At 40.4% G+C, this 24,855-nt stretch overlaps 1 protein-coding gene across 1 annotated transcript in view; it reads left to right on the forward strand.

The window, feature by feature from the left end:
- Positions 1-24,855, forward strand: part of STK39 (serine/threonine kinase 39) — a 295,831-nt gene that overhangs the window by 167,311 nt on the left and 103,665 nt on the right. The window contains exons 11-14 of the mRNA XM_028124999.2: positions 4,831-4,953; positions 5,051-5,080; positions 12,426-12,488; positions 14,234-14,301. Of these exons, the coding sequence (XP_027980800.1) occupies positions 4,831-4,953; positions 5,051-5,080; positions 12,426-12,488; positions 14,234-14,301 (284 nt within the window). The remainder of the gene's footprint in view (positions 1-4,830; positions 4,954-5,050; positions 5,081-12,425; positions 12,489-14,233; positions 14,302-24,855) is intronic.

The raw sequence follows: 24,855 nt of genomic DNA on the forward strand, positions 1-24,855 counted from the left end.
GGAAGGGTGGGGTCAGACTCCTGCGCTCCTGTCCTGGCCCCGGCTCTCCCAGCCCTATGGCTTGGGTCAGGTGTTTCACTTGTTTTCCCTCAGAAAAATGGGCGAGTACAATGATTCTCAGCTCACAAAACTACCCTGAAGATTAAATTAATTAAGCTATTTAAAGTTCTCCGAGCCCAGTAACTGTCTTACATAAATAACAGCTGGTATTACGGGCTGGGGAGAGGGAATAGGCTAACAGCGATCAGCACAGTGCTTCTCCAACCTGAATGAGAATAGGAATCACCTGAAGCGCTTGCTAAAAGGAATATTATGATTTAGTGAGTTTGGAGTGGAGCCCAAGATTTAGCATTTCTGATAAAGCTCCCCGGTGATGCCGTTGCTGCTGGTGCGGGAACCACACCTTGAGTGGCAGGGTTGTGGCAGTCCTGATACCCGCCCCCCGCACCCCCCCGCCCAGGAGTGGCCAGCAACCATCCGTCATGGCACCAGGTGCATGGCTAGTCTCCATTCGCTCAGGAATGAAGGATGGGTATTTGGACTGAGCCCCCCCCCCCGGCTTTCCTCCCAGGTGTGATTTGTACAGGAAGGGATCTGGGGGTGGGGTATAATAAGTGCAGTATCAGCAGAGTCAGCTGTGGGCTCCAGACCTTATAAGATGGGGGGTGAAGCCAGGAGGGGGCGGGCTGGGGGCCAGAGGGCACAGTGAGGCCAGGTAGTAGGTGGGGGATGGAGGTGTCAGAGAGGTTGTAGGATGTAATGTCAGAGTATAAGATGGGGGGTAGTAAAATATTTCCGCTGAAAACTTACTGAGTAATTCTATTTTATTTTCTTTTTTAAAAGATTTGATTTATTTTAGAGATAGAGAACACAAGTGGGGGGAGGAGCAGAGGGAGAGGGACAAGCAAACTCTGCACTGAGCGCGGAGCCCGACGAGGGGGAGCTCAGTCCCATGACCCTGAGATCGTGACCTGAGCCGAAACCCAGAGTTGGATGCTTAACCGACTGAGCCACCCAGGTGCCCCTAATTTTATTTTTGATGATTTAGAAGGCTTTTTGTTTCCTTGGCAGCACCTCAAATATTATAAACCACATTTAATTAGAAACATTTTTAATACTTCTGGTCAGTAGACTGCCTGATAAGGGAAAAGTTCCTGGGTGTTGCTTTCTACCATGTCCAGATCACTCAGGTCAGGCTGTGGTCAGGCTGTATGTTACCAGGTGGAGAAGTGCAGTGCAGGATTCCCATTGATGGAGAAATCATTCCTCCTGGGAGACATTAATGTAGCCGTGGGAACAGCGGACCCTGCAGGATTGGACAAATGCTGCTAAATTTTGGCCAGTTTTTCTCGGGGTCACATTCATCCTTTGTTAGAGAAACACACTTTAATTTCTAACATGTTTAACACCCTGTCTAGATAGCTTACCTGCTGGCTGTCGTCTTCTGTCCTTCAAACCTTTTTTCCTGTTCTGGTGTCAGGGCTCAGTGTGAGATGTTGTACAGAGACCCTGGGTCCTGGTTATTTCTAGAAAGCTCCTGTTCAGAGGGGCGCCACTGGGAACACTCCAGTGACTTACCCTTGTTGCTGCCATTCCCCGTTCCTGGCGGCTCCATCCCGGCTCTGCCACCAGCAGCAGCCCAGGAGTCACACTCTTCTCTGTCTGAACCTGACTTCTTTTCTGGTGGGAATCAGAACTTTGGTTCAGTTTTTAAAACGGATTTTCACAAAGATAGGGTTTCGAGAAAGGAAAGAAAATAACCTATCAGTAGGGCTGCTCAACTGTATTTTATGCCCAGGAATAAATGTTACTGCATGTAAAACTTTGTCTAAACTCACTGTTGGACCTGAGGAATTTGTGGGCTCACGACTGAGCTCCTTTCTCTGAGAAGCATTGGATTCTTTTTTTAAACCCCCAACTACCTCCTCTTGGCTTTACTAAGTGGTGGATTTGTTAAACAGAATGAGAGCAATGCAATGGTAACCCCCATCCTCGGGGTAGGAGACGGGGAAGGACAGAAGCCTTTACACATCTTTTATTTTGTAGAGTATTCATCAGTTCCTAAATAAGAACCCCATTTGTTAAACAATGTGAAACTTAGTTGCTTTGGCTTTGGAAGGTAGAAGTTGTTTCCTGGAGTCTCTGCAAACTCCCCACAGGGATGTAACTTTGTAGAATGCTTTCTGGTCTTTTCAGTGGAGGTCAATGTCACATAAATATACCGTGAAACCCGGGTTTCAAATTATGCTGCAAGTTCTTTTCTTTCCAGTAAACCGAGAGGATGTTCTTAACAGTTCTGTATTCTTGTTCTCAGGACTCCTATACCAATATTTTCTGCTATGTAGATTTTATAGTGTTTTTGTCTTAATTTCTGTTTATTTGTTCAGTATTTATTAAAGGCCCATGTCACCATTTCTTTCAGTGCCCGAGGCTATAATCTTAGACATTTTGCTTTATCCTTCTCTCTTCCAGCAAATAAAACTAGGAGGGAGACAGGGTTCTAAAATAAAATAGAAGGTGGCCATTTTATTGTCTGTGGTTGGAGCCTGCTTGTAGAAACAACTGGCAAATCCTGTAAACAGAGGAGAAAGGGCATAAAGGAGATTTTAGGGTGTGAAGCTGCACTATCTCTGTTGTCAGAGATTTCCTTAGTGTAATCTCTTAAATATTAGTACTTGAAGAATACTAACACATCAGCCATGCTTGTTTTGTTTTCTGTTTCAGTAAAGGTAGAGTTCTGTTTCTGATAGTTTTCCTACTTCTTAGTTAATAGTATGTTTTGTAATAGATGTGGCTTGAAAGTCTTTTAATGTAGTCATTAAACACAGATTTTCCTCTTTTGATGTAGTCATCAACAGATTTTCCTCTATGTTGCTATCATCATGATGAGTAATATAATGCTAAGAAAATAATTTTATAGTATATGTCAACAGAAAATTATTTTCCTTCGGGGCGCCTGGGTGGCCCAGTTGGTTGAGTGTCGACTCTGGGTTTCCGTTCAGTTCATGATCTTGGGGTACTGGGATTGAGCCCCACATCGGGCTCTGCACTCAGTGTGGAGTCTGCTTGGGATTCCCCCCCCCCCCACTTGTGTGCTCTCTCTCTCTCAAATCATTTTTTAGAAAAAAATTATTTTCTCTTCTATCCATTTCTTTGTAATTTTAAAGAGCAGTCTGTTCTGAATGTCTCAAAGGACATTTCAGCATTTTTTCCCTACACTACTTTGCCAGCATCTATTAGCGCATTAAAATCACTATCATTAGGTCTTTTCCAATGATTCAAAAAAAGTAAATGGAAAAAAATATGTTAAGCCTAGAAGGTTTCAAAGGTAAATTCAGTTTTTTTGGAGTGGAGAGAAGCTTTTTTTTTTTTTTAATTAAGCGTAACATTGTTTGCAGTTATGAATAAGAACTTTTTATTTTTTAACTTTCCATATTGAGGCTCAGATCTTCTAGACCAAATGGTCAGGCTTTACAGGTTCCACACGATAATGTCTTTAAGTCAAACCCAACCCCGAGCCTGCACTGATTGCGAATTGACATTGACTGAAATGTATGTAAATCCTTACTTTACATTTAAGGTCTGTGGTATTTCCCTTAGGATTAACGAAGCTCCCATGATATAACTAAGTAGTTTCTATTATGGAAGATAGTGTTTTCTTCACATTATAGTCTTTCAAAGTCTTCACAGGATGTTTTTAGACAACTTCAGTTTCACAGTGATCATTCAGTGGTGTAAGTCTCACATTTGAATGGGAATCTGAAGGCTTTTTTCTTGCCTTAATTTTATCCTTATAGCCCTGCGATTTTCGGTCATGTTCTGGGCCTTCATTTTCTCATCTGTAAAATGAGGGGGTCAGACTAGACAGTCTCCAGGGTCCCTTTCCCCTTGAAGTTTCTCCGAATCAGTGGATCATTGGCTCTTATGTTCACATGTTCATCTGCTACATTGCTTTGTTTAATTATGTCTGAGTCCATTTGTTTTTTAATGCAAAGTACTTTGGTCAGAGGCTCATCATTCTCAGTCATCCTGTCCTTTTAAAAATTTTGCTTTTTCGCCCACACCAGGCATTTGGAAAGCATACCCCCGAATCACATCTCTACCCTAGTTCAAAAAAATGTTGAAATTCTTGCAGACAACTGATGTAATCTGTTTAGATTATCTGGCACGGCTGCTGATTATCTTGCTGTGTTTCTAGCAATCCCCCAAGTGTCAGAAGTGTTACAAGGTGTGTTAAGAATAGTCTGATGCTGTTTCATTTTGCTCAAGTAGGTTGAGCAGAATCGTGGGACAACAAGGGTGATGTCAGGTTCTGAAAAAAAGCAAGATGGCAACAGAAGAGTATTTGCTTTTTTTTTTTTTGACGTAGGTTTTAGATCGCTGATATACCCCTAGATTCGTATGCTTCATTAGGCTGCCTGATTCCCCTGCCTTTCCTCCGTCAGCAGTCTGTTGCTCACTTGCATTTCCTTAGGCAGTCTTGAAGCTGACCACATGGCCTTTAATGTGTAGTAATTAATGAAGTGTTAACTGAAGCAAAAGTGAAGGATGGGTTTGATCCTAATGGCTGATGTGTGTGTTGTTCTTCCAAAATATTTTGTTCTTCATGTGTGTAGTAATGCATTTCGAGAACACAGTTGCTTTGGAAAGAGGACAAGTGTGGGAGTTTGCAGGCTGGGTGGTCTTTTTGGGTACTAACTGCTATCCCTGAATTCATAACCAGTCAGGGTGTCTTCAGGATAGGCGTGCGCTGTGTAACCCAAGTTGCTGTCCCAGCGAGCGCTGTTTACCTTCCGCTAGTGAAGAATTGGGCTGTGTGTTTCGATTCAGGTGAGAAGAGTTCCTGGGTCAAGCGGTCACCTTCATAAAACCGAGGATGGTGACTGGGAGTGGAGTGACGACGAGATGGATGAGAAAAGTGAAGAAGGGAAGGCAGCTTTTTCTCAAGAAAAGGTAAGTGACATTGACGATGGTGAGCTAACCTGTGCACATTTTATTTTTGTGGCATTTTGTGGGTACGTGTATTAATGGATCTGCAATTGTTTTACAGTCACGAAGAGTAAAAGAAGAAAACCCAGAGGTGAGTGGTGGTTATTTATTTTAAAACTTTTTTGGCCCACGCACCCCCACCCCCTCCACCGCCCCTTGTGGTGTGTCAGAATGTGATCCATTTGGGGAAAGAGACTTCAAAATTTTGTTCTCGTGGAATAACAGAAAAGAAAAGGCATGTAGACTTTGCAGGTCCCGATTGAGGGTTACTTTTGGCCTTTATAAATTGGGGCAGATGATTTTACTCTGAGCCTCAGTTTCCTCATCTGTCAGATGGTGATGATCATACTACTTTTAAATTGCTCTGAGGATTGATGAAATCATGCACATAAAATGCTCACTGGGTGCTCAACTTAGGACTCAGTTGATCTCAACTCCTCATATTACTGTCCTTTAGAAAACACAGCAGGCATACAGGCTAAATCTCTTCTAGATTTTTAGTTTACAATAAAGCAGATAGAAACTGGTTGGAAACTTCATGTTGGATCTGTCTTTACAGTCTCCTGGGTAGCTTCGTAGGCAAGGAACACTCGTCAGCTTCCCTTTGAGAACTAGTCATCTTTTGATTAACTTTACTTCCTCCATCTGGTTAATTATCCTAATGCCTAATGATGACTGTAGTTCAAAAGGCTTGCCAATTCTCCTAGAGAAAATTTGAGCGTATTTAAATACCTCCAAATATTTTACAGACCTAGTAATTAATGTATGCCTTGATAAATTCTCATTAAGAAAACAGAAGACTTTGGGTTACAAATGGGATCCACCCCAACTTTTTTTTTTTTTTTCTTTGTAATTAGCAGACATTTCCTTTTGATGCAGCGAGGTCAGTCTTCTGTCCACTACAAGGGGCAGTTTCCAGCTGGCCCTTCTGTGAAGAGCACTTCTGAGCTATAAGCCATTGTCTCCCTGTCACTCTCCCTTCCCTCCAGTCTCTTCATCCTTCCTGCCACACCAGTAGGCCTCCCTTCGGGATTTTTCAACCTGCCTGCCTCCCCTTGTTCCCTGTCCTTCAGTTCCTGTTTCTTCCTATGTTTATCATAGGAATTCATCTTTTTCATTTTGTACATAACACATAAGCTTCATCAAGGAAGTTATCCCTCCCCGTTACAAACGATGGTGATAAGCTCCACAGTAGGACCCGTCGGCTGCACACATGTGCTGGCTTTTAGAATGATCTTAACCGGGTATTGTGAACTCTGCTCTCTCCCTGCCCACTTACCTATTTTACCCACAGTGAAGTGCGGAGTCAAGGTTTTTCATCTATTTCCTAGAGTGTCTCGAACCAGAAGTGCCCATCCTGCCTAGAAATAGAACAAAATAATGTGATTCAAGTGGCAGCGTGATGCAGAAAGCATTTGTATTGGTTCGCTATGGGACGTCTTTATCGGAGCATATTCTCCGAATCCAGCCTTCCCTCGTGCAGGCTGATGGGTGTGGGTCTTTCCTCTTGAGGATTTAAGTTTATTGTGACAATATTCTCCTCTGTGCTTGTTGAAATTGCTCTGATAACTGATCTGTTATTTGGATATTAACAGTATTTTTTGGCAAGAATATTTTCTGCACAGACAGGAAAGAGTAATGGATAGCACGCTGACAGTTAATCATCATCACTCTTGACCTTCTTGGGTGGGATTTGAAAGTCTTAGGCACTTCTCTGTGTCTCAACTCATTTGATTTCCCAGAGGCATATGTCTCTTCTCATGCTGGTTCATAATTAAGGAACACATAGATAGCCTTATTTTTGTGAAAGGGTTCATGTCTTTGAATGTAAACACTTTTACTACATTTTAGGAATAATCAGCTCCACCTGCTATTACATAGCTTTTCAGGCCATTTTTTTGTTTTGTTCTGTTTTGTTTTTCAAGACTGGCATTTCAGTATCCTGAGCTGTGTTAAGAGCAGCCACAATGATGGTTCCTCTGTCCTTTCAGCTTTCAATTAAAGTAGCTCCCTGACTTGCCAGCCATTTAAATTCACTTTTTGTAAGTGAGGCAAAAAGTATTTATATATTACAAAAAGGGATTAGAACTGTTAAATGTGTAAATATGCAACAAATACACACACATACACACACACACACACTATGCACACTGTTTTAGTAGGTTTGGGGGATATGTCAGTGAGGGGAAAAAATCACGAAATCCCTGTCCCTGTGGCACTTACATTTTGATGGGAGCAAATAGACAACAGGCAACAGCCTTCATAAATCAGTAAATTTGTGGTTTGTTACAATGGAATAGGAGCAATGGGAAAAAAAAATGGTGGGTGGGAAGTACAGGGATGTGGTAGGGGATTATAATTTTAAATGGGTTGGTAGAGTAGGTATTATTGAAAGGGATGCAAAGACTTATAAAATTCTTTGTACAGAAGAATTAAATAGAGAGGCCTGAAGAGCCACTTTTATTTTGCTACCCCTCTTGCCCTGTGTGTTTCTTCTTTCCAAAGAGGTTATCAGTTTGCAATATTTTCTTCCAGACTTTTTCTGCTCATTTACATACAAATATGTAAATAAAGAAATCTATATCCTATTAAAAATGTGAATGGGATTATAAACACCATACACATTTTTATTGAAGTATAGTTGACACAACGTTACATTCGTTTCCAGTGGACAACATAGTGATTCCACAAAAATGTTTTTTGGTTTTTGCAACTTGCATTCTATCTTGGAAATCTTCCCATGTTAGTTGTTGTGTAGATCTGCCTCTCTTTTTAACTGCCAAGTAGTATTACCCTGGATGGATTGAAATGGTTAATTTAACCATTAACTTTTTGGTGAGCATGTAGGTTACTATTACAAACTGCCTTCCATTCACATTTTGTGTCTGCATGTCAAGGGGCACATGTGCAGGTAAAGTAATTTAAAGAATTGAAAGAACTGTGATTATTTCGTTTGACAAAATCTGATTTTGAATTTTTAATAGCTACCATCAAAATGTGAACCACTTTAAATATCTCACATTTCTGTTTGTCAATTGTATCTCAGTAAAGTTGAGAATAAAAAAGTACCAATTTATACAGCCTCTGACAGGGTACCTTATACCTTTAAACATCTTTAAGGGTAAAAATGCTTATCTGTGCCAAATGGCACATTTAAATGCCTGTGTTTACATTTTAATAAGCTTTTCAAGGACGTTCGTCATTTAAATGGCAGTTTATTTACTTAACTAGAAGCCCCTAGAAGACAGGGCTAGTATTTTATTCATATTTGTGTTCCCATTGCATCTAGTGGACACTCTGTACGTGGTCGTTGGTGACGTGAATACCCACACGCTGAAATAGACATTAAACAAGTGCCTGAAGAGGCATATCATATTTGTGAGTGGGTCAGAGGTGAGGGGGAAAAAAAAAAAATCAGAAGATGTTACATAATCGAGCTGAAGTTCAGAGACGGGAGCCCTACTTGGTAGCTCCACGTTGAGACAGAAATGAGATGCTTCAGTAAAGGAGGGAGTGTTTTAGATGCTTAATTTGTAAAGGGCAATTTGGCTTCCCTAGGAATTATAAGGCAGAATGTCCAGGTATTACAGCATTTGTTGACGATTAAGGAGGTCAGGGTGGGATGTTTGTTAGAGGGGCCTTGGGAAGATGTGCCTGATACTCGGCCATATTTGGAGGTCCTTTTAAATCTGAGAGAATTTCCAGTGTAACCTGGAAAGTGCCAGAGTTACCCCACTTGTCTTGAGATTCATAGCCAAACCCATAGAAAAATTGGTCCTCCTGTGTTCTGACGTTTTAGAAATAGCCTTGCCAAGTATTAGTTACAGCCTACTAGTAATTCGTAGTTTGTAGTAAGTAGATAATTCATGCTCATTTATTTATTATTATATTCCACTTGGATGGTGGCAACCAGTGGTGACTTAAAGGTGACTATATTGTTAACGTAACAATAGTATTAATAATGAAGTTAATTGAGCAAATATTTAATCTGTGCCTGATTTTTACATGAGGCAGTGTTAGGTACTGTGGCATTGTGGGAATTATATAAAGCAGAGAGCCTGCTCTCTGGGAGCTTCTCATCTCTTTGGAGGTGGGGGTCGGGGGAGGTATTTGCAAGACTGGCTTCCTTAGGTGGGGTTTCCTAGTCTACATGCCATCCTATCTTATAGGAAACCTTTCAGCTATTACCTCATTATTGATCTTCTTTTTGACCAGCGATTTGGAAATCTGTTTTTGTCAGATTCTGAAAATAATACATGTTTTATAATTTTTAAAATTGGTTTTGCTTTATATCCTAATTTTCTATATAAAAGTAAAATTGCCTTTATCTTGACATTCCCACTTTTTTGGGGTTTCCTTTAACCGAGGGAGACATTTGCTAAGGCTTCTACTAAGGAAGCGTTATTTTTACAGCAGCCCCTCTGTTAGGCGTGAAAACAAATGGTTTGCAACCTTGGCTGCACATCAGAAAAACCGAAAGCTTTAAAAATGCAGATGCCTAGAACCAGCCCTCAAAATTGTGATTTGGGAGTTGGGGATGATGTCCACGCAACCCAGATTTTTAGAAAGCTGCTCATGTGATTCTGATACATGGCTAGGATCAAGAATCACTGGCTAGGAAAACCACACCACTTGCTCTGAATCCACAAGTCCACACTGAAATCCAGGGAGATTGTGTGCTCAAAATTTCTGAAGATTTGTTTTAAATATCTATCAGAAATCGCCAGGTGGGAAGGTTTGTTGACTGAGGCCCTCGACAACCCATAAGAGCTATGTTGAAGAATTTTATTACAGAATCTAGGCGAGGTTAATTGTGAAAACATTTCCCAACTCTGGTATTTTGTTCTGAGGAGAAAATAAATTGGGTGTGGATTTAGGTTGAGTTAATTTTACTAGAGGTTCGTCAAAATGGGAAAGCTAAATTTATTGCTTATGTTGACTCATTGCTATTGCCTCATTGTTAGAACTGCCGTTAGCTTTTTTTAGTGTGTTTCTGAGGACATTGTGTTTTCCAAATGCCTGTCAGCTCTTATACATGTTTGTATTGTATCCATTGGTAGATGGAGGCACAGATTTAATTTCTCCCTCCAAATTTATTATGTTTGGCTTTGTCACCACAGATGGCTTTGACTCCATACTTTCCTGCCACCATTTTCTAAAAGACGTTCTTATTTCCAGTGACTGGCTTTCTGACTTTTTGTCATAAACATTAGATTTGTCATCAGAAATCTTCTGTATTTCTGAAAATAAACCTATTTTGCAATAATTTTAGCTTTCGAGAAAAGTGACAAAGATAGTACAAAGTTCCCATACACTCTTCACCCACTGTTCCATTCTATGTGAGCCTGGTTCATTTGTCACAACTAAGAAACAAAAGTGCTACATTTACCATCAGCTAAACCACAGACCGTGTTCGTATTCCTCTAGTTTGTCCACTAATATCCTTTATTTTGGTCCCAGGATCCAATCCAGGATAACACACTGCATTTAGTTAGCCACAGTAATTTTATTTTATTTTTTATTTTTTGCCACAGTAATTTTAAAAATAGAAAAGGAGAAGATTAGGCAGAGCCCTGTGGAAAATTAGCAGACATTGTCCCTTTCTTTTCTCTATTCTGGGATCTTTCCCTTTCTTTCACCCAGTCTCAGAGGCCTATTTCCAGGATGGTATCCATCATTAATCTGTTCTTCTCTTCCCCTTCTATGAAAACTCCCATTCCCTCAAATGTGCTTCTTATAACAAACTGTTTAAAAACAAAAAAAAAAATTCCAGTAAGCAAATTTATATTGGTGATGAATAACACCTGCTTAATATGTTAGCTTTCTTGTAAGTTTTTATATTTAAAAATGTTTACCCATAATGGTAGAATTTGGGTGACTGGAGTTGGTTGCCAAGGAAGATGTTTTGCCCAAGAAACTTTGCTCTCCACCACTCCTGTGCATCTCTGCATATTCTCCTGGGGAATCCCCTGTATTGCTTTTTGTACCCGTGAGAGCCAGAGGCTGGTCCCTTCATTACCTGCAGGGCTGCACCTACAGAGTGAGGTTGCATAGGGTCCTTGGGGATCCAGCCCCCAGTCTAGTTAACTAGCTCTCCATCCTGATGATGGCCCAGGAATAAGGGAGCAGGGCAGGAGAGGGGACCTCCTTAGGAGGAAGAGAGGTTTTCATCTCTAGTAAATCCCATTAAGGTTTTTCAGTTTAGAGTAGTCTTTTGACTAGAGGTAGAATATTCTGTAAGTGCTGATGTAGCTTTTGGTTGTATCTCAAACCTTAATTGAGATCATGGGATCAGTCAGCCTGAAGGATTCTTTACAAGAGATCATTTGGTGTAGGCCCAGGTCCTCCGGCTGGTTAAAGAATGCATGTTGCTTATTCATTTCCCCCCAATATTTTACTATGAAAATTTTCAAACATAGAGCAACAGTAAAAGTATTTTATAGTGAACACGCACATACCTACACCTAGATCCTACCATTACTATACTTTATCATACATTTATCATGTGTACATCCTTCATCAGTCCATCTTCATTTTTTGATGCATTTCAAAGTAAATTACAGATACATTAGTATGCTTCCCCCTATTACTTCATTACTAACGTAGTTATTTTGGGGAAGCCCAGAGAGTAAGAATTTTACGTCTTAAAACTTGCTGTGAAAAATTTCTGATGACTTCTGATTATTTTAGAGTTGATAGTAGTTTTAGAAAATAATACGTACTTTTCATTTTCATTGTTGCTCCTCTTCTAGTTTTTTTTTTTTATTTTTTTCTTTTTGGTCTTTTCAGTTTTGTTTTGAGGGCAGAGTTCACAAAAGTAAAGCTTGAGGCAAAAATACTTTTGGTATCACATTAGGGTTGGATTTCCAACTCAAGAGAAAAAAATAACCTATTGCTTTGGATTTCTTTTGGGGAAATGTGTCTTAAAAGTCCAACTACCATTATGTATTTTTTAAATCCAGGGAAAAAAATTGTTCCACGTAATGATTAAAGGTCAAGTCATGGTTAAAGGTTACTAATTCTAACATCCTTTCGTTGGGGACCTTTAACTTGAGGCAAAATTCTGTGACAAGAACAGATGGTCCTAGAGCATCTTTCTGTTATCAGATTTAAACTACCAAATAGTCCCCGCCTTTTCACTTTAGCTGAGTGGCTCTCTGAAAGCATAAGGATCACCCAGGGCACTTGTTAAGGATTCACATTCTCTTGTCTCTGTGAAATTCTGAATCCTAGGCTAGGCAGGGCCCAGAAATCTTTACTATGCGTCCTAGGTGATTCCCATGAAGGGTTTCAAAGGACCACACTTTGGGGCAAAAAAACAATTTAAAATTACTTATGCAAAATTGTCTCTGATAATTGGGACTTGGTGTAAGCACGCTGACCTTACTGTCTCATTTTGGTTTCCTTAAGTGCTGTAACGGTGTCTCTCTTAACAGATGGCAGTGAATGCCAGCAGTATACCCGAGCAGATACAGTCCCTCTCTGTGCAGGACTCTCAGGTACGTTTCTCCACCAGTAGACCTATTTTTAGAAAAACCAACATTTTCGGAAGATAGACAGTTTCAGGGCAGTCCATCAAAATCAGGGGCTTGTAAACTCTTTTTTTAATAGGTATGGAGAAAAGAGTACTGTTACTATTGATCATGATTTTCAGGACCTCCAACCTTTAAATGATAGGTTCAAGAGCAAGGATTGATTACCACACTGCTTCTGAAATTGTTGGTACCATGTGAAATCAGAAAAGGAAAGAAAATGACTCCCCATTCTGTTAGATTCTAGCCACAAACTGTAGAGTTGATACTTTTTTTTCTTTTTGGCTCTCGGTTGGATTTCTACAACTTGTTTTCATAATTGTTTTACCATTGAATTTTATGGGCCAATTTATCTCTACAACTTGCCTTGTAAAAATAAAAGTCCAGGGACTGAAATTTATTTATATTAAAAGTTACATGATGGAAAACATGCGCCATGAGTTGTGTTGGGTGCTGATGCAGGGTGCTGAGCAGCACAGGGGAGGGTCATGGACATAGTACCAGGGTGCAGGCCACCATTCTGGTTTTGCTGTATAATTAATAGGCAAGCCCTTTTGCTCTAAAATCGTTATACTATCAAGCATCACCAGCCTTGGGATCACAACTCTGCCCCCCCAGATCTGCATATCCATCGATAAACTCATTTCCATCCTACCTGATGGGTATTTTCTGAAAGCAGCTGTAAACTGAGGAGAGAGAGAGAGAGGATTTTATGGTTGCAGGAAGCCTGTTTGAGATCAGACATCTAGTCCTTGGCCCTTGTTTTATAGCCGAGGAAGCATAGACTTGCAGAGGTTAAGTGGTTCATGCAAGGTTATAGAACAAGGTTATAGAACTAGTCAGAGCCGGGATTCAGTTTAGGTCTTTTTACTCTGTATCAGGCAACTCAGTAAAACAACTTGAGATAAATTGTGAGGACCGGTTGAGGGACAAAAGGCAAGTTAGGAATAATAATCCGTCAGAAGGCAAATAGAATAAGGGAAACAGGAAAGGGGATTAGGGTAACTAGTATTATGTAACACATTATAGTGACAAGTCATTTTCATGTATACTGTTTGTTCTTCCAGCAAACTTTTGAGACTGGTATTATCCCCATTTTGTAAGTGGGAAAAGAGGTTCAAAAAATGACTTGCTCATGGTTGCACATCTGGTCAGTGGCAGAGCCAAGTCTTGATCCGAAATCTCTCTCCCTCTACTCCAGCAGGAAGGTCTACTCATGTCCAGGGATTCACAGGAGTAGGGAGCGCCTGTGGAAGCAGGCATTTGTGGTTGACCGTCTGTATTTAAGGAAATAGGTCGTAGGTGAGAAAGGCAGGGAAGATCCCTACTCGATCCCACCTTCCTCTGCCTCCGAAGGTTTCAGGTGCCTGGCCTTTGTGCGTCACCAAATCCCAGTGGGTACGGGCAGTGGCTCAGCTTGAGGGATGCTCCTTTAAGATTGGCTGACCCTTCTTCTTTGGCCTTACTGCGTCTTATGCCACTTGTTCATAGGGCCCACCCTACAGCGAGGTTTTCTGTTTGAAACATTTGGCTCTCCAACTGGGATGGGAATAAGGCATCGTTCCAACCTTCACAGGGAGCTGTTATGTGGCCAAACAGGACCTGCCATGTGTATAAAGACCTCGTTTGGAAATTTCCAGAAAAAAAGGGTTGTGTGAATCAAGGGGTATCATGATTTTATTAATTTGTTTTTTGCGGTTTTGTTTTTAAAGGGCCTACCCAATGCTAGCGAAGACTATAGAGAAGCTTCTTGCGCTGTGAACCTTGTTTTAAGATTAAGGTAACTAATACTGTTTATTTTGTATTGCTTTTCCTAGAGTACAATATTCTTATCTCCATTAAGTTTTCATAATATTAGCATAAAATAAAATTGTTAACTTATTTGATTTCACCAAACAGCTAGTGTGTATGCTGTATTCCGTGGACTAATTGCTCTTTTCTAATTGCTTACTACAGAAGAATAAGAAAGCACCAGCTGAGTGCGTCTGCAGGCTCAGTGTACCCTTCATTAAGTATTTTTTTTTCCTTGCCTTTTCTTTCTTGGGCTTTTCCTTTTTTTAAAAAAATATTTTTTACAATGTAAGATCACAGTAAGAGATTTTTAATGAGTTTCTTTCACACTTCGGCAGTCAGTCTGACAGAAATAAACCATGCTTGTTCTACAGGTTGCCTCTTCAGAACATTTTTCAGTGGCAGGTTTGATCAGCTGCTGTGGCTAAATGACAGATGTATTTTGAAAGAACCCTCAGTCTTCTAGGAAATGGATACAAATATGGTGCCTGACAGTGTCGACTTTTATCTAGTGAATGAAAGTTCTTTCTGTTTCATGAATTTCTAAACTGTAAGGTCCATCTTGGTGTGTATTCTTTGTTAAGAATATGGTGTCTGAAGACATACTTGCTTCCACTTAATTATAAACAGCTTCACTCACCAAGTCAATCAGGATACTGTCACATTGTTGAAGGTGTTTTAAAATAAGTTACACATATGTTCTCCTTTGACAATCAAACAAATAAAACACATGGCTGATGGACCATTTTCAGAGCCCTGGCTATAAAAAGCGGATTCATTTTCAAGGTTAGTTTCCAGCTGTCTGAGTTAGTTTAGTCTGACAGGGTAGATAATCGTGGCCATAATCACCCCTTACTTCTGATGGTCATTTACAATCTGCAGTGTGTTTTCACATGCTTACCAGGGGAACTGCACGGCAAGCTTTGGTGTGATTTAATTCAGAGATGATTTCCCAGTCAAGAAGTGAAATTATTACAAAGACCATTTTCCTTATTTTTGAAAGTAACCTTGATTATGATTCGTAATTATGCATATTTAGTGATCTCCAAAGAATGAAATAGCCCATTCCTTTCTTGTTTGACTTTGGAATCAGATACCACTTTTATTTTTCACTTGTTCGTTTATTCATTCCACCAGTATTTGTGATAAAACCACTGTGCCAGGCTCCGTATTTGCTCCTGAGATACAGTCGTGAACGAGACCATGGAGGTTACCATCCAGCCCACTTGAGTGTGCAGTGTTGGGAGTGACCTTTAGAGTCCCATCATCCGGTCTCCTACTTGATATATGCAGGAATTTTTTTTTTTTAGTGGCGTGCTGGGTATCTACTTCGCCCCTGTGCATACTTGAGCTCTTTTTCCGTGAATCACTTCTATGATACTAAAACGCTTTGTTACGGTTCACCTTCTACCTTGAGATTCAACTCATCTTCCTGTCGGGGCCCCAATTCTGACCCTCAGAGCAGATACCAGGTTCTCTGGATTAAATTCTTATGGAGAGTGTTTTAAAACACATACATATTCCTGAGCCTTACCTCCAGAGACTGTTTTGCTTTAGGTACTAGAACAATATAGAAGAAGCGCATCCCCTTGTTTTTCTGAGAGCCATTTGTAGTTTTACAAGACTTGTTCCTGTTTCCTAGGAAAAACAGTGCAAGTAGCCTTGCTTCTCGTCATATTCTATATCCTCACGATCCTTTATTGACATGTAGTCTGCACCTGCTTTTGTTACCTTGTTCCTCGTGGGCCTACATGGTTTCTTCCTGAGTTTGTGGCTTAGATCCCTGGTCCTATCTTCCATCTTCAAATAAGCTAAGAAACAGTGCATAGTGTCCATCTATCTGTACACACACACACACACACACACACACACACACACACACACACTCTTTATTTTGAAAATCTCAAGGAATATTAACATATTAAAGGTTCTAAGATGTTCTGCAGGGGAGAAATGTAAGTTAGTTTACTCTAAAACCCATTTGACTTCAGAACTTTCTTCATGGAGTCGTTTTCCAGTTTAATGTTGTAACACCCATATTTAAATGCAGGCTTCCAGATGTGGCCTTAGCAGGCTAGAGTCCAATAGTGAGATTATGCGATTTTTTTCTTTTCTGTTTACAGTCCGTATTTCTCCTAAATCAGCCTAAATTTCCATTCCCTTTGAAATAGCCATGCACTTTGGTGACTGATCTAGCATGACCTAACAGCCAAACAAAGCCTCTGATTTTGTTATTTCCACTTGAAGGGCTATCCAGCCTAATTTGAACGACAACTTGTATTTTAAAACTCATTCTATATGTCTTAACATTTGTCACTGTAATAGTGAACCTGTTGGTTTTGACCCATTGCTTGCCTCCCCTCTCCACCCCCTGCCCATATTTCACTCATGATTGTCATGTGGCATATTAGTTATAATGTTTGGATATATTTCAGTTGCCCATCTGATGAACCTGTCTTTTACCTCTTTATCTACAACATTGATTTAACGTGTTCAGCAGTTCAAGTAGAACAGAGGCTTCTGGCATCTGTTAGAAACCAATCACTTTTTGCGTGGTTTTTAATAATCAGTATTTTTTCGTTTAGTTGCTCAACCAGAAACAAATCCTGTTGACTTTACTGCTTTTTAGTGGACATTTAACTAACTACTCAGAGGGATATCCTAAAAGGATCCATTAAAAGTGTTACTGAAATTGAGATATCAATGATTTTTTTTTCTGAATCTAACCACCTAGAAACACTTCCAAAAAATAGAAATGAATTTTATTTCTAGAAATGAATTTTAATATGACTTTTGGTGAATATATGTTTGTGCCTGATTATATACATTTTTTTTCCCCTAAATGTTTTCAAGGTATTCATTTAAACCAGTTTTTTTTTTTTTCACTTTTGAGAACTCCTGAATCTCCCAAAAATGTATAGTTGGTTTCCTCTAAGGGCAATCCTTCTACTTTGAGAAATAACCTTTTAAAATTAAAAGTTAAACGCTGTTAAGTTTTTGTGGTCACCCTGTGCTGACATAAATGTAAGCAGCAAATCCATTCACTCTGGAAGTATTTATTGAGCATCTGCTATGTGCATGGTGCTGTTCTAGGTGCTGTGATGCAACGGGGGAAAAAAAAGACAATTTTAAATTTCTTGCCTTCTAGGAACTTACATTCTAGAGGCAGGGAAAGGAAATATTCAAATATTCATATTACTTTCATGATTAATCAAGTTCTCTGAAGGAAAATCTACATCAGGAACATAGAAAGTATGGGGGTGCTATTCTATATTAAAGAAGGCATAGTAGATTTCTACTGTTGTGTAATAAGTTAGCACAAATTTCGGGGCTTACAACAACAGCCATTTATTCTCTCCATTTCTGTAGGTCAGAAGTCTGGGCGCACCTTAGATGGGCTCTCTGCTGTGTCTCATAACACTGCAGTTAAGGCATGCTCATCTGGAGCTTGAGGTCTTCTTCCAGCTAATTTGGGTGTTGGCAGAGTTCAGTTCCTGGCAGTTGCGGACTGAGGTCTTTGGCTCCTACAGGCCACCCACCGCACACACAGTTCACAACAGGACTTTGCCTTTTTTTTTTTTTTTTTCCAAGGGTAGGAGGAAACCATCTCCCCTCCTCCTCAAGGGCTCAGTCCCTCTGTTAAAGGTTTCTCACTGGATTAAGCCAGTTCCATCTACATTAATCTCCCTTTTTATTAAGTCAAAATCAACTGCTTTGGAACTTTAATTACATCTACAAAATCCCTTTACCTTTGCTATATTAAGTAACTTAATCATGGGAGTGATAGCCCATCATATTTAAAGGTCTCGTTCACACCCAGGGGAGAGGATTATGCAGGGCATGTACACCAGGGGACAGCGGTATTGGAGACCATCATAGAATTCTGCCTACCACAAAAGGGCTCTCTAAATAAAGTAGTATTTGAGCAGACACCCAAGCCATGAGATTGTTTGCAGCAAGAGAGTTCCAGGCAGAGCAAACAGTGATTGCAAAGATTCTGAGCAGGAAGCATGTTATAAGCAATTATAAAAACAGCCAGGGAAACAGTGTGACCAAAGGGGTAGGAGATCAGGTCAGAGAGTTAGTAGGGGCTGAATCCTGTAGGGCCATGTAGCCTGTGCTGAGGACTTTGGACTTCACTGTTAGTAGGTAGGAAACCATTGGAAATTTGTGAGCATATCTGAGTTACATTTTACAACCACTATGATTGAATTATGGAGCATAGACCATCCAGGGACCATTTAGGGTGGAAGCGCAGAGCCCCTTGGCAGGCTGTTGCAGCCATGCAGAGAGCTGTGATGTGATCTGGACCAGGCCAAGGAGTAATGGAGGTGGCAAATAATTATTGAATTCTGGATGGAGATGAGAATTCAAAGATTGCCCAAGGTTTGGGCCTGAAAATATGGATGAATGGAGGGGAAGAGAGGTGGAGGTCCGGGTTTGGGTGGAATCAAGAATTCAGTAGTGATCTTGGGTTATCTAGTGGATGATGTGGGTGTGGTGTCAAGTAGGCCTTTGGGTGCATGTGTCTAGATGTCACAGGAGATCTAGTTCTGGGCTAGAGATACTAATTTGAGAACTATTGGCGCATATGGTACTTAAAGCTATGAAATTAGATGAAATCATGTGAGTGAGTGAAGACAAGTCATCTGGCACATTCTCAGGTGGTACGTGGATACAGAGCCATCAACAGATTGCTAAGGAGAGCCTGGTGGGGTAGAGGAGAGCATGGTCCTGTAAACCAACCAGAGGAAATGTCTCAAGAAAGGAGGAGTAAAAAGCTGTAGGAGCTGCTCCTCATCAAGTACAGTGGGAATGAAGAAATCACATTGTATTTGGCAAAATGCAGCGCATTCTTGACCTTGGCAAGAGTTGTTTCGGTGGAGTGTTGGGGACAGAATCCTGGCTGAACTGGATTCGGGACAGAGTGTCAAGAGAGAACACGAGCTAGCAAGAATAGGTTACTTGTTAGTAGAGATAATGTAACAGAAAGGTACTGTCCAGGGGAGCAGAGAAATGGGGTGATAGCCCAACGAAAACATGGGGTGAAGGGAGTCCTTTTGAAAAAGGCCTTGTGTATAAGTTAATGGGAAGGAAACCTGGAATGAGGGAGGGGACATGGTAAGACTGGTGTCCTCAGATGGGTGGATGGGATGACACCCAGGCCCACGCATAGATGTCAGCCTTAGAAGAATGGAGAGGCCCCCTGTTGGACAGCGCAGACACCATGATGGAAGCACAGGCCGACGTGCCAGGAGATGGATGCATTTGGATGTGGCGGGAAGGCAGAAATCCCCTTCTGTTGTTTATATGTCCTCAGGAAAATAAGGAGCGTGATCAGTTGAAAGTGAGGAAGGGAAAGATGTTTGAGGTTTGAGAGGTGAAGATAACAGTGTAGGAGAGCTGGAGAGTAAATTTACCAGGGGAATGTGGTAGGATGAAGAGGTTGCACCAGCGATCCCTTGAGGCTAGTGATTGTGACTATAAAGTGGAGCTGATAGCTTGAGCCCTGATGTCCCAGCATATAAATCTGTGTGCGCGAGTGTGTGATTGTAATTGACACAGAAACACAATATTTAAAAACATTCATAGAGGAGTCTATGAGCACATCTATGAGAGGAGTCTAGGAGTCACTGTTTGTTTGTTTATAGATTTTATTTGCCAGAGAGAGAGAGGCAAGGCAGACTCTTAACCGACTGAGCCACCCAGGCGTCCCCGAGTCACTGTTAAAGTCATAAACAAATGTGGCTCATGGAATTGCCCTCCGTGATCCCCTGTGTGCAAGGTGGCAGTCACCTGCCCTCCTCTCTTGCCACCAGCCCTCCCTCACAGGTCCAACTTCTCTTAGAAACCTCCAAAGTTACATGCTCCTCAAGGATCAAAGCCCCGCCACCCAGTGTTGGTGCCCACGATACGATTTCTTCATTCCCCGTTCCCCATCTGAAATTTACTCGAGATCGCTTACTCCTTCTCTGGGCCCAGATGAACTGCCTCCTAAACCAGCCCATGTGAGACGAAGCTGGAGGATTGTTCTGGCCGGTGTTTATCAGATTAGAGAATCCATGCCTTCTTCTTTTGTACCCTCTCATTCCTTCCAAGATTCTGATATATGTGTGTACATATATATAAATAGACACACATACACACAAAAATGGACCTTCACTCTGTCTTTGGGAATCACTGGTCTAGCCAGTGTGTGGCTGTCGTTTTGGGAGATAGTGTGCTTGTCCTTCTTACTCCCTGCGGCCATCTGGGCATAACATTTATGTGTATTGTGTTCCACCTGCTAGTGGGGAGAGATTTGAGTTCAAGCAGGCCTTTCATCCTTAACTAATGCTGTATGGTTAGCTGCCCATTACATCTTGGAAAACATCATTCTGACTTTCTTTTACGTAGCATTTTATAGACTTACCTGCTAGAAGTAGGGCTTCCTTCTCTGTCTTCCCACCCCCAGCCCCAAGATGCCAGGTAAGCTTCCCCTTCATTCGGTAAGTAGGAAACTGGGAGATATTTTACTTTTCAAGATGTCACATTCTATAAGAAAAGACGAATACATGGTAGCTACAATCCTTGTTTCTCCATTCATGTCTGGTGATCATAGGCAAAAGACTAAAGAGGAAAAGGCTAATTTGTTCCTTGAAAAAATACACTGTTGCTTTACCTTGTTCTTAAAACCGACCTGCCAAATGTAAGGCTTGAGAAAAAAGGGTTAGACTTTAGGTCTTGATGTTAAATGCTGGAGATAGTTAAAAAAAGTAGATTTTTCTTTTGAGTACTTTTATGGAAATGTTTTCTTGCCAGTTGTATATATGGTAATGTCACCTGTGTTATCAAAAAACCTGAGTATCAAAGTACAGCATAAGGAACTCCTCTTAAACACATATGGGAGAAAGATGTTAAGTGGGCCATCTCATAATTTATATACTGTCAATAGATGGTACTATCATTTCTGATTGAAGATTGTACAAATATTTTGCCATTACTATATTTTTCATAAAATAGAATTAGTCGTGTATCTGACATAAAACATATGTTTTTGAGAACCAGGCCCAGTGATCTGGAAAAGTGATAAATCCATCAGTTAAATGGTGAATTCCTTTGTGTAGATGCTGTTTGTACTTAGCTCAGCCGGATGGATCACAGTTACAGTTTTGTGGAAGGCAACTGTGACAGTTGCCATACGTAGGTGCTCTGGACTGGGGCAGTCCATCCATGTGCTCATCATGAATTTACCTCATTTTTGGGTAGCAGTGTCATTACACCTTGATGGGCCAATTAAAGACCCCAATGAAACTATTTTCCTGCTTGTAGAAAAAGATGATCTCTAGAATAGGATATTTATTTCAATAAAAATCCTTCAGCATGACAATATAGCCTGATTTGACTTATTTTAATTTCTCTATTAAAAGGTGAACTTGAGCTATTGGTATAGACTTAGTAAATCATAATTTCATAAAGAAAACAAGCTGATAAAAACAATGTTGATCACTGTTTTAGCATCGGTGTGTCTGAATTCTAATTCCGCATTATCATCATTCAAGAGGAATTAGAATTCTTAAATGGTTCTCTAGCCTGGAAAATTGGGTTAATTGCATAATTTTTACTAGTCAAGTGGTTGGGAGGCTTGATTAATTTTTCCCCCAAAGGTTAAATAGTGTGGGTATAGTATTCAGTTGTGGTAATGCTTTCAGGTACAACCCTCCCCCCCCGCCCCACCCCAACAAACTGCCTATTTATGGCCGCCTTTGTGCACAGCTTTGTTGAAAATCCAAATGAATAAGACAGGGTTTCTGCACTCACAGAGCCCACTGTGTAGGCGGAGAGATCAGGTCTCGCTCAAATGACTCTGACACAAGGTAGAAAGTGATAAAGGCAATAAGGAGACAGACAAAAAGAAAAGCTATGGGTAGTTAAAGGAACGTGAGAACCCTTTTGTCTGAATGTTATTTTTGGGTTACTTGTTCCCTTGGTAACCAGTGTTTTTCTTTTTTTTAACATCCAGATTTTGAGAAGAGTAATGGTTAAGTTGAATCCAGGGGCAGTGTCAGGCTGTGGTCTTTGGGAAGGGCCTTATCAAACTTAAATTATTTAAAAACATTTTTTTTGTTTTGTTTAGTTTTTTTAAATTTTATTTTATTATGTTAATCACCATACATTACATCATTAGTTTCTGATGTAGTGTTCCATGATTCATTGTTTGCGTGTAACACCCAGCGCCCCATTCAGTACTTGCCCTCTTTAATACCCATCACCAGGCTAACCCATCCCCCCACCCCTCTCCCCTCTAGAACCCTCAGTTTCTCAGAGTCCATAGTCTCTCATGGTTTGTCTCCCCCTCCAATTCCCCCCCCTTCATTTTTCCCTTCCTACTATCTTCTTTTTTTTAACATATAATGTATTGTTTGTTTTAGAGGTACAGGTCTGTATTCATCAGTCTTACACAATTCACAGCGCTCACCATAGCACATACCCTCCCCAAGGTCCATCACCCAGACACCCCATCCCTCCCACCCCCCACCACTCCAGCAACCCTCAGTTTGTTTCCTGAGATTAAGAATTCCTCATATCAGTGAGGTCATATGATACTTGTCTTTCTCTGATTGACTTAAAGACTTAAATTATTTCTGACGAGACCACATTTGTGGTTTAGTAGAGTAGTATGTATTATTTTGTGGGCACCAAGTTACTAGCAATACAGTTCTTTAATATGAAAAATACTTTGGCATTTTACTTAATTTTTTGGAATGTTCTCTTTTGGTAAATTGCTTTCCTCTGCGAATTGGAGTCATTGCCATACATCTTGGCTTTATTGTCAATGAGATCCTTCAAAAAGATGAAGATCCTACTACGTGCCAGGCATGGAGATAAGCGCTGTTTGTGCTTTGTCTTCTTTATCATCATAAAACCTCCACATCAATCTTGTTGTTATTGACATTTCACAGATGAGATTAAGGTGCAAAGTCATGGGGGTAATTTGTCCAATACCACACAGTGTAGAAGCAGCAGACTGGGTCTTGAACTTAGGACTTTTTAATACACTGGTCTTTGTTCTTCCCCACTTGACCCCATGGCCAGGCTCTATTCAGTTCCATTTTGAGTGCAGTAAGAAACTCATGTGCACTTAGGATGGTTATATTGACCTGTCCTCTTATTAAGATGTCATGTAGATTTTTTTTTTTTTTTTAAAGATTTGTTTTGGAGAGAGAGTGAGCATGGAGAAGGGCAGAGGGAGAGGGAGAAAGAAACTTTAGCAGACTTCTCGCTGAGCTCAGAGCCCCGATGTGTGGCTTGATCTCACAACCCTGAGATCATGACCTGAGTTGAAACCAAGAGTCAGATGCTTAACTGACTGTACCATCCAGGGGCCCCTGATGTAAATATTTTTTTTAACAGTGTTTCCTGATAAACTCATCATTAAATATTGTGACAGGAATATCTGCAAATATTTTAGAGATGATGCATATAGCAGTTTTATAATTTTAAAAGCACTGTCACATCACATGCCTGATTTCATTTTTCCCTTCATCCCTTGTTTGCTGCCCACAGATGAAAAAGAGAGATGGGAGATATTAAGTAACTTTTCTGTGGTCACAGAGCTAGTACACATAGGCTGGAGACTGGGTTTTCAGGTGTTCATCCAGTGGTGTGGATAGGGAGTTGGCATAAGGACAGGTGATGGTGGGGTGGTGTAGAGTATAGGCCTTTTGCATGTACGAAATCCTTCTGCTGGTGAACATGCTAAAGGAAGGAAGATTTATATGAAGGAAAATTTGGTAATGTAAGGAAAGCAAAACAGAAGAATTAAAAACCATGGTGAGATAAAGTCACTTTTTTTTTTTTTTTTTGACAGTGGAGCAAGAAGATGTTTGAGTACGAAGACTTTCAGCAATAGGGAATGTAAAGAGTTCTTTGTTTTCAAGTGGTAAATGATTATCTTAGAAATTTAGGAAATCACAGGAAAAAAACAAGAAATAAAATTCACAATCTTACTACTCAGCTAATACATCATTGTTAACTTCTCTATGAATATTCTGGTCTTTTTTTCTATACTTACATTAATGTAGACTTAAAATATTTTACAGTAACACTTGTAAAGTTTACTTTCACGTAACACAATGTTTTATAATCTGCTTTATTTGGTAATGTCTCTTATCTTTTCATGTCAATGAAGCTAGAGCTACACAGTCCTTTTAAGTGGCTACCTTATATTTTGAATGACTGTGCCAAAACATATTACTTAAAATGTATTATTTGATATTTACAGAGTTCCCAGTTTTTTCGGTATGGCAGCATATAAAAGCTTCTATGTGCAAAAATGACGTTTGAAAACTGCCCAATAGAAAAAGTCTCTTTCAGCCTTGAATTTTGACCCTTGTGGTATGCCCTCAGACTTGGAGAAACCTGGAGATACATAACCGAGTAAGCCTGGTATCAAGGCACATGGGGATTAGAGGGGCTGGTTGTGGCTCTGGGTTCAGCAGAGGATGTCACTATCCATCTAGTTCTTAGGGCAGGGTTTTAACTAAGGCCCTGCACCGAGAAG

This window comes from Eumetopias jubatus, unplaced genomic scaffold (assembly GCF_037043125.1).
Source record: "Eumetopias jubatus isolate StellerSeaLion01/CBP00866 unplaced genomic scaffold, mEumJub1_p1.0 scaffold_3, whole genome shotgun sequence".
Taxonomy (NCBI): domain Eukaryota; kingdom Metazoa; phylum Chordata; class Mammalia; order Carnivora; family Otariidae; genus Eumetopias; species Eumetopias jubatus.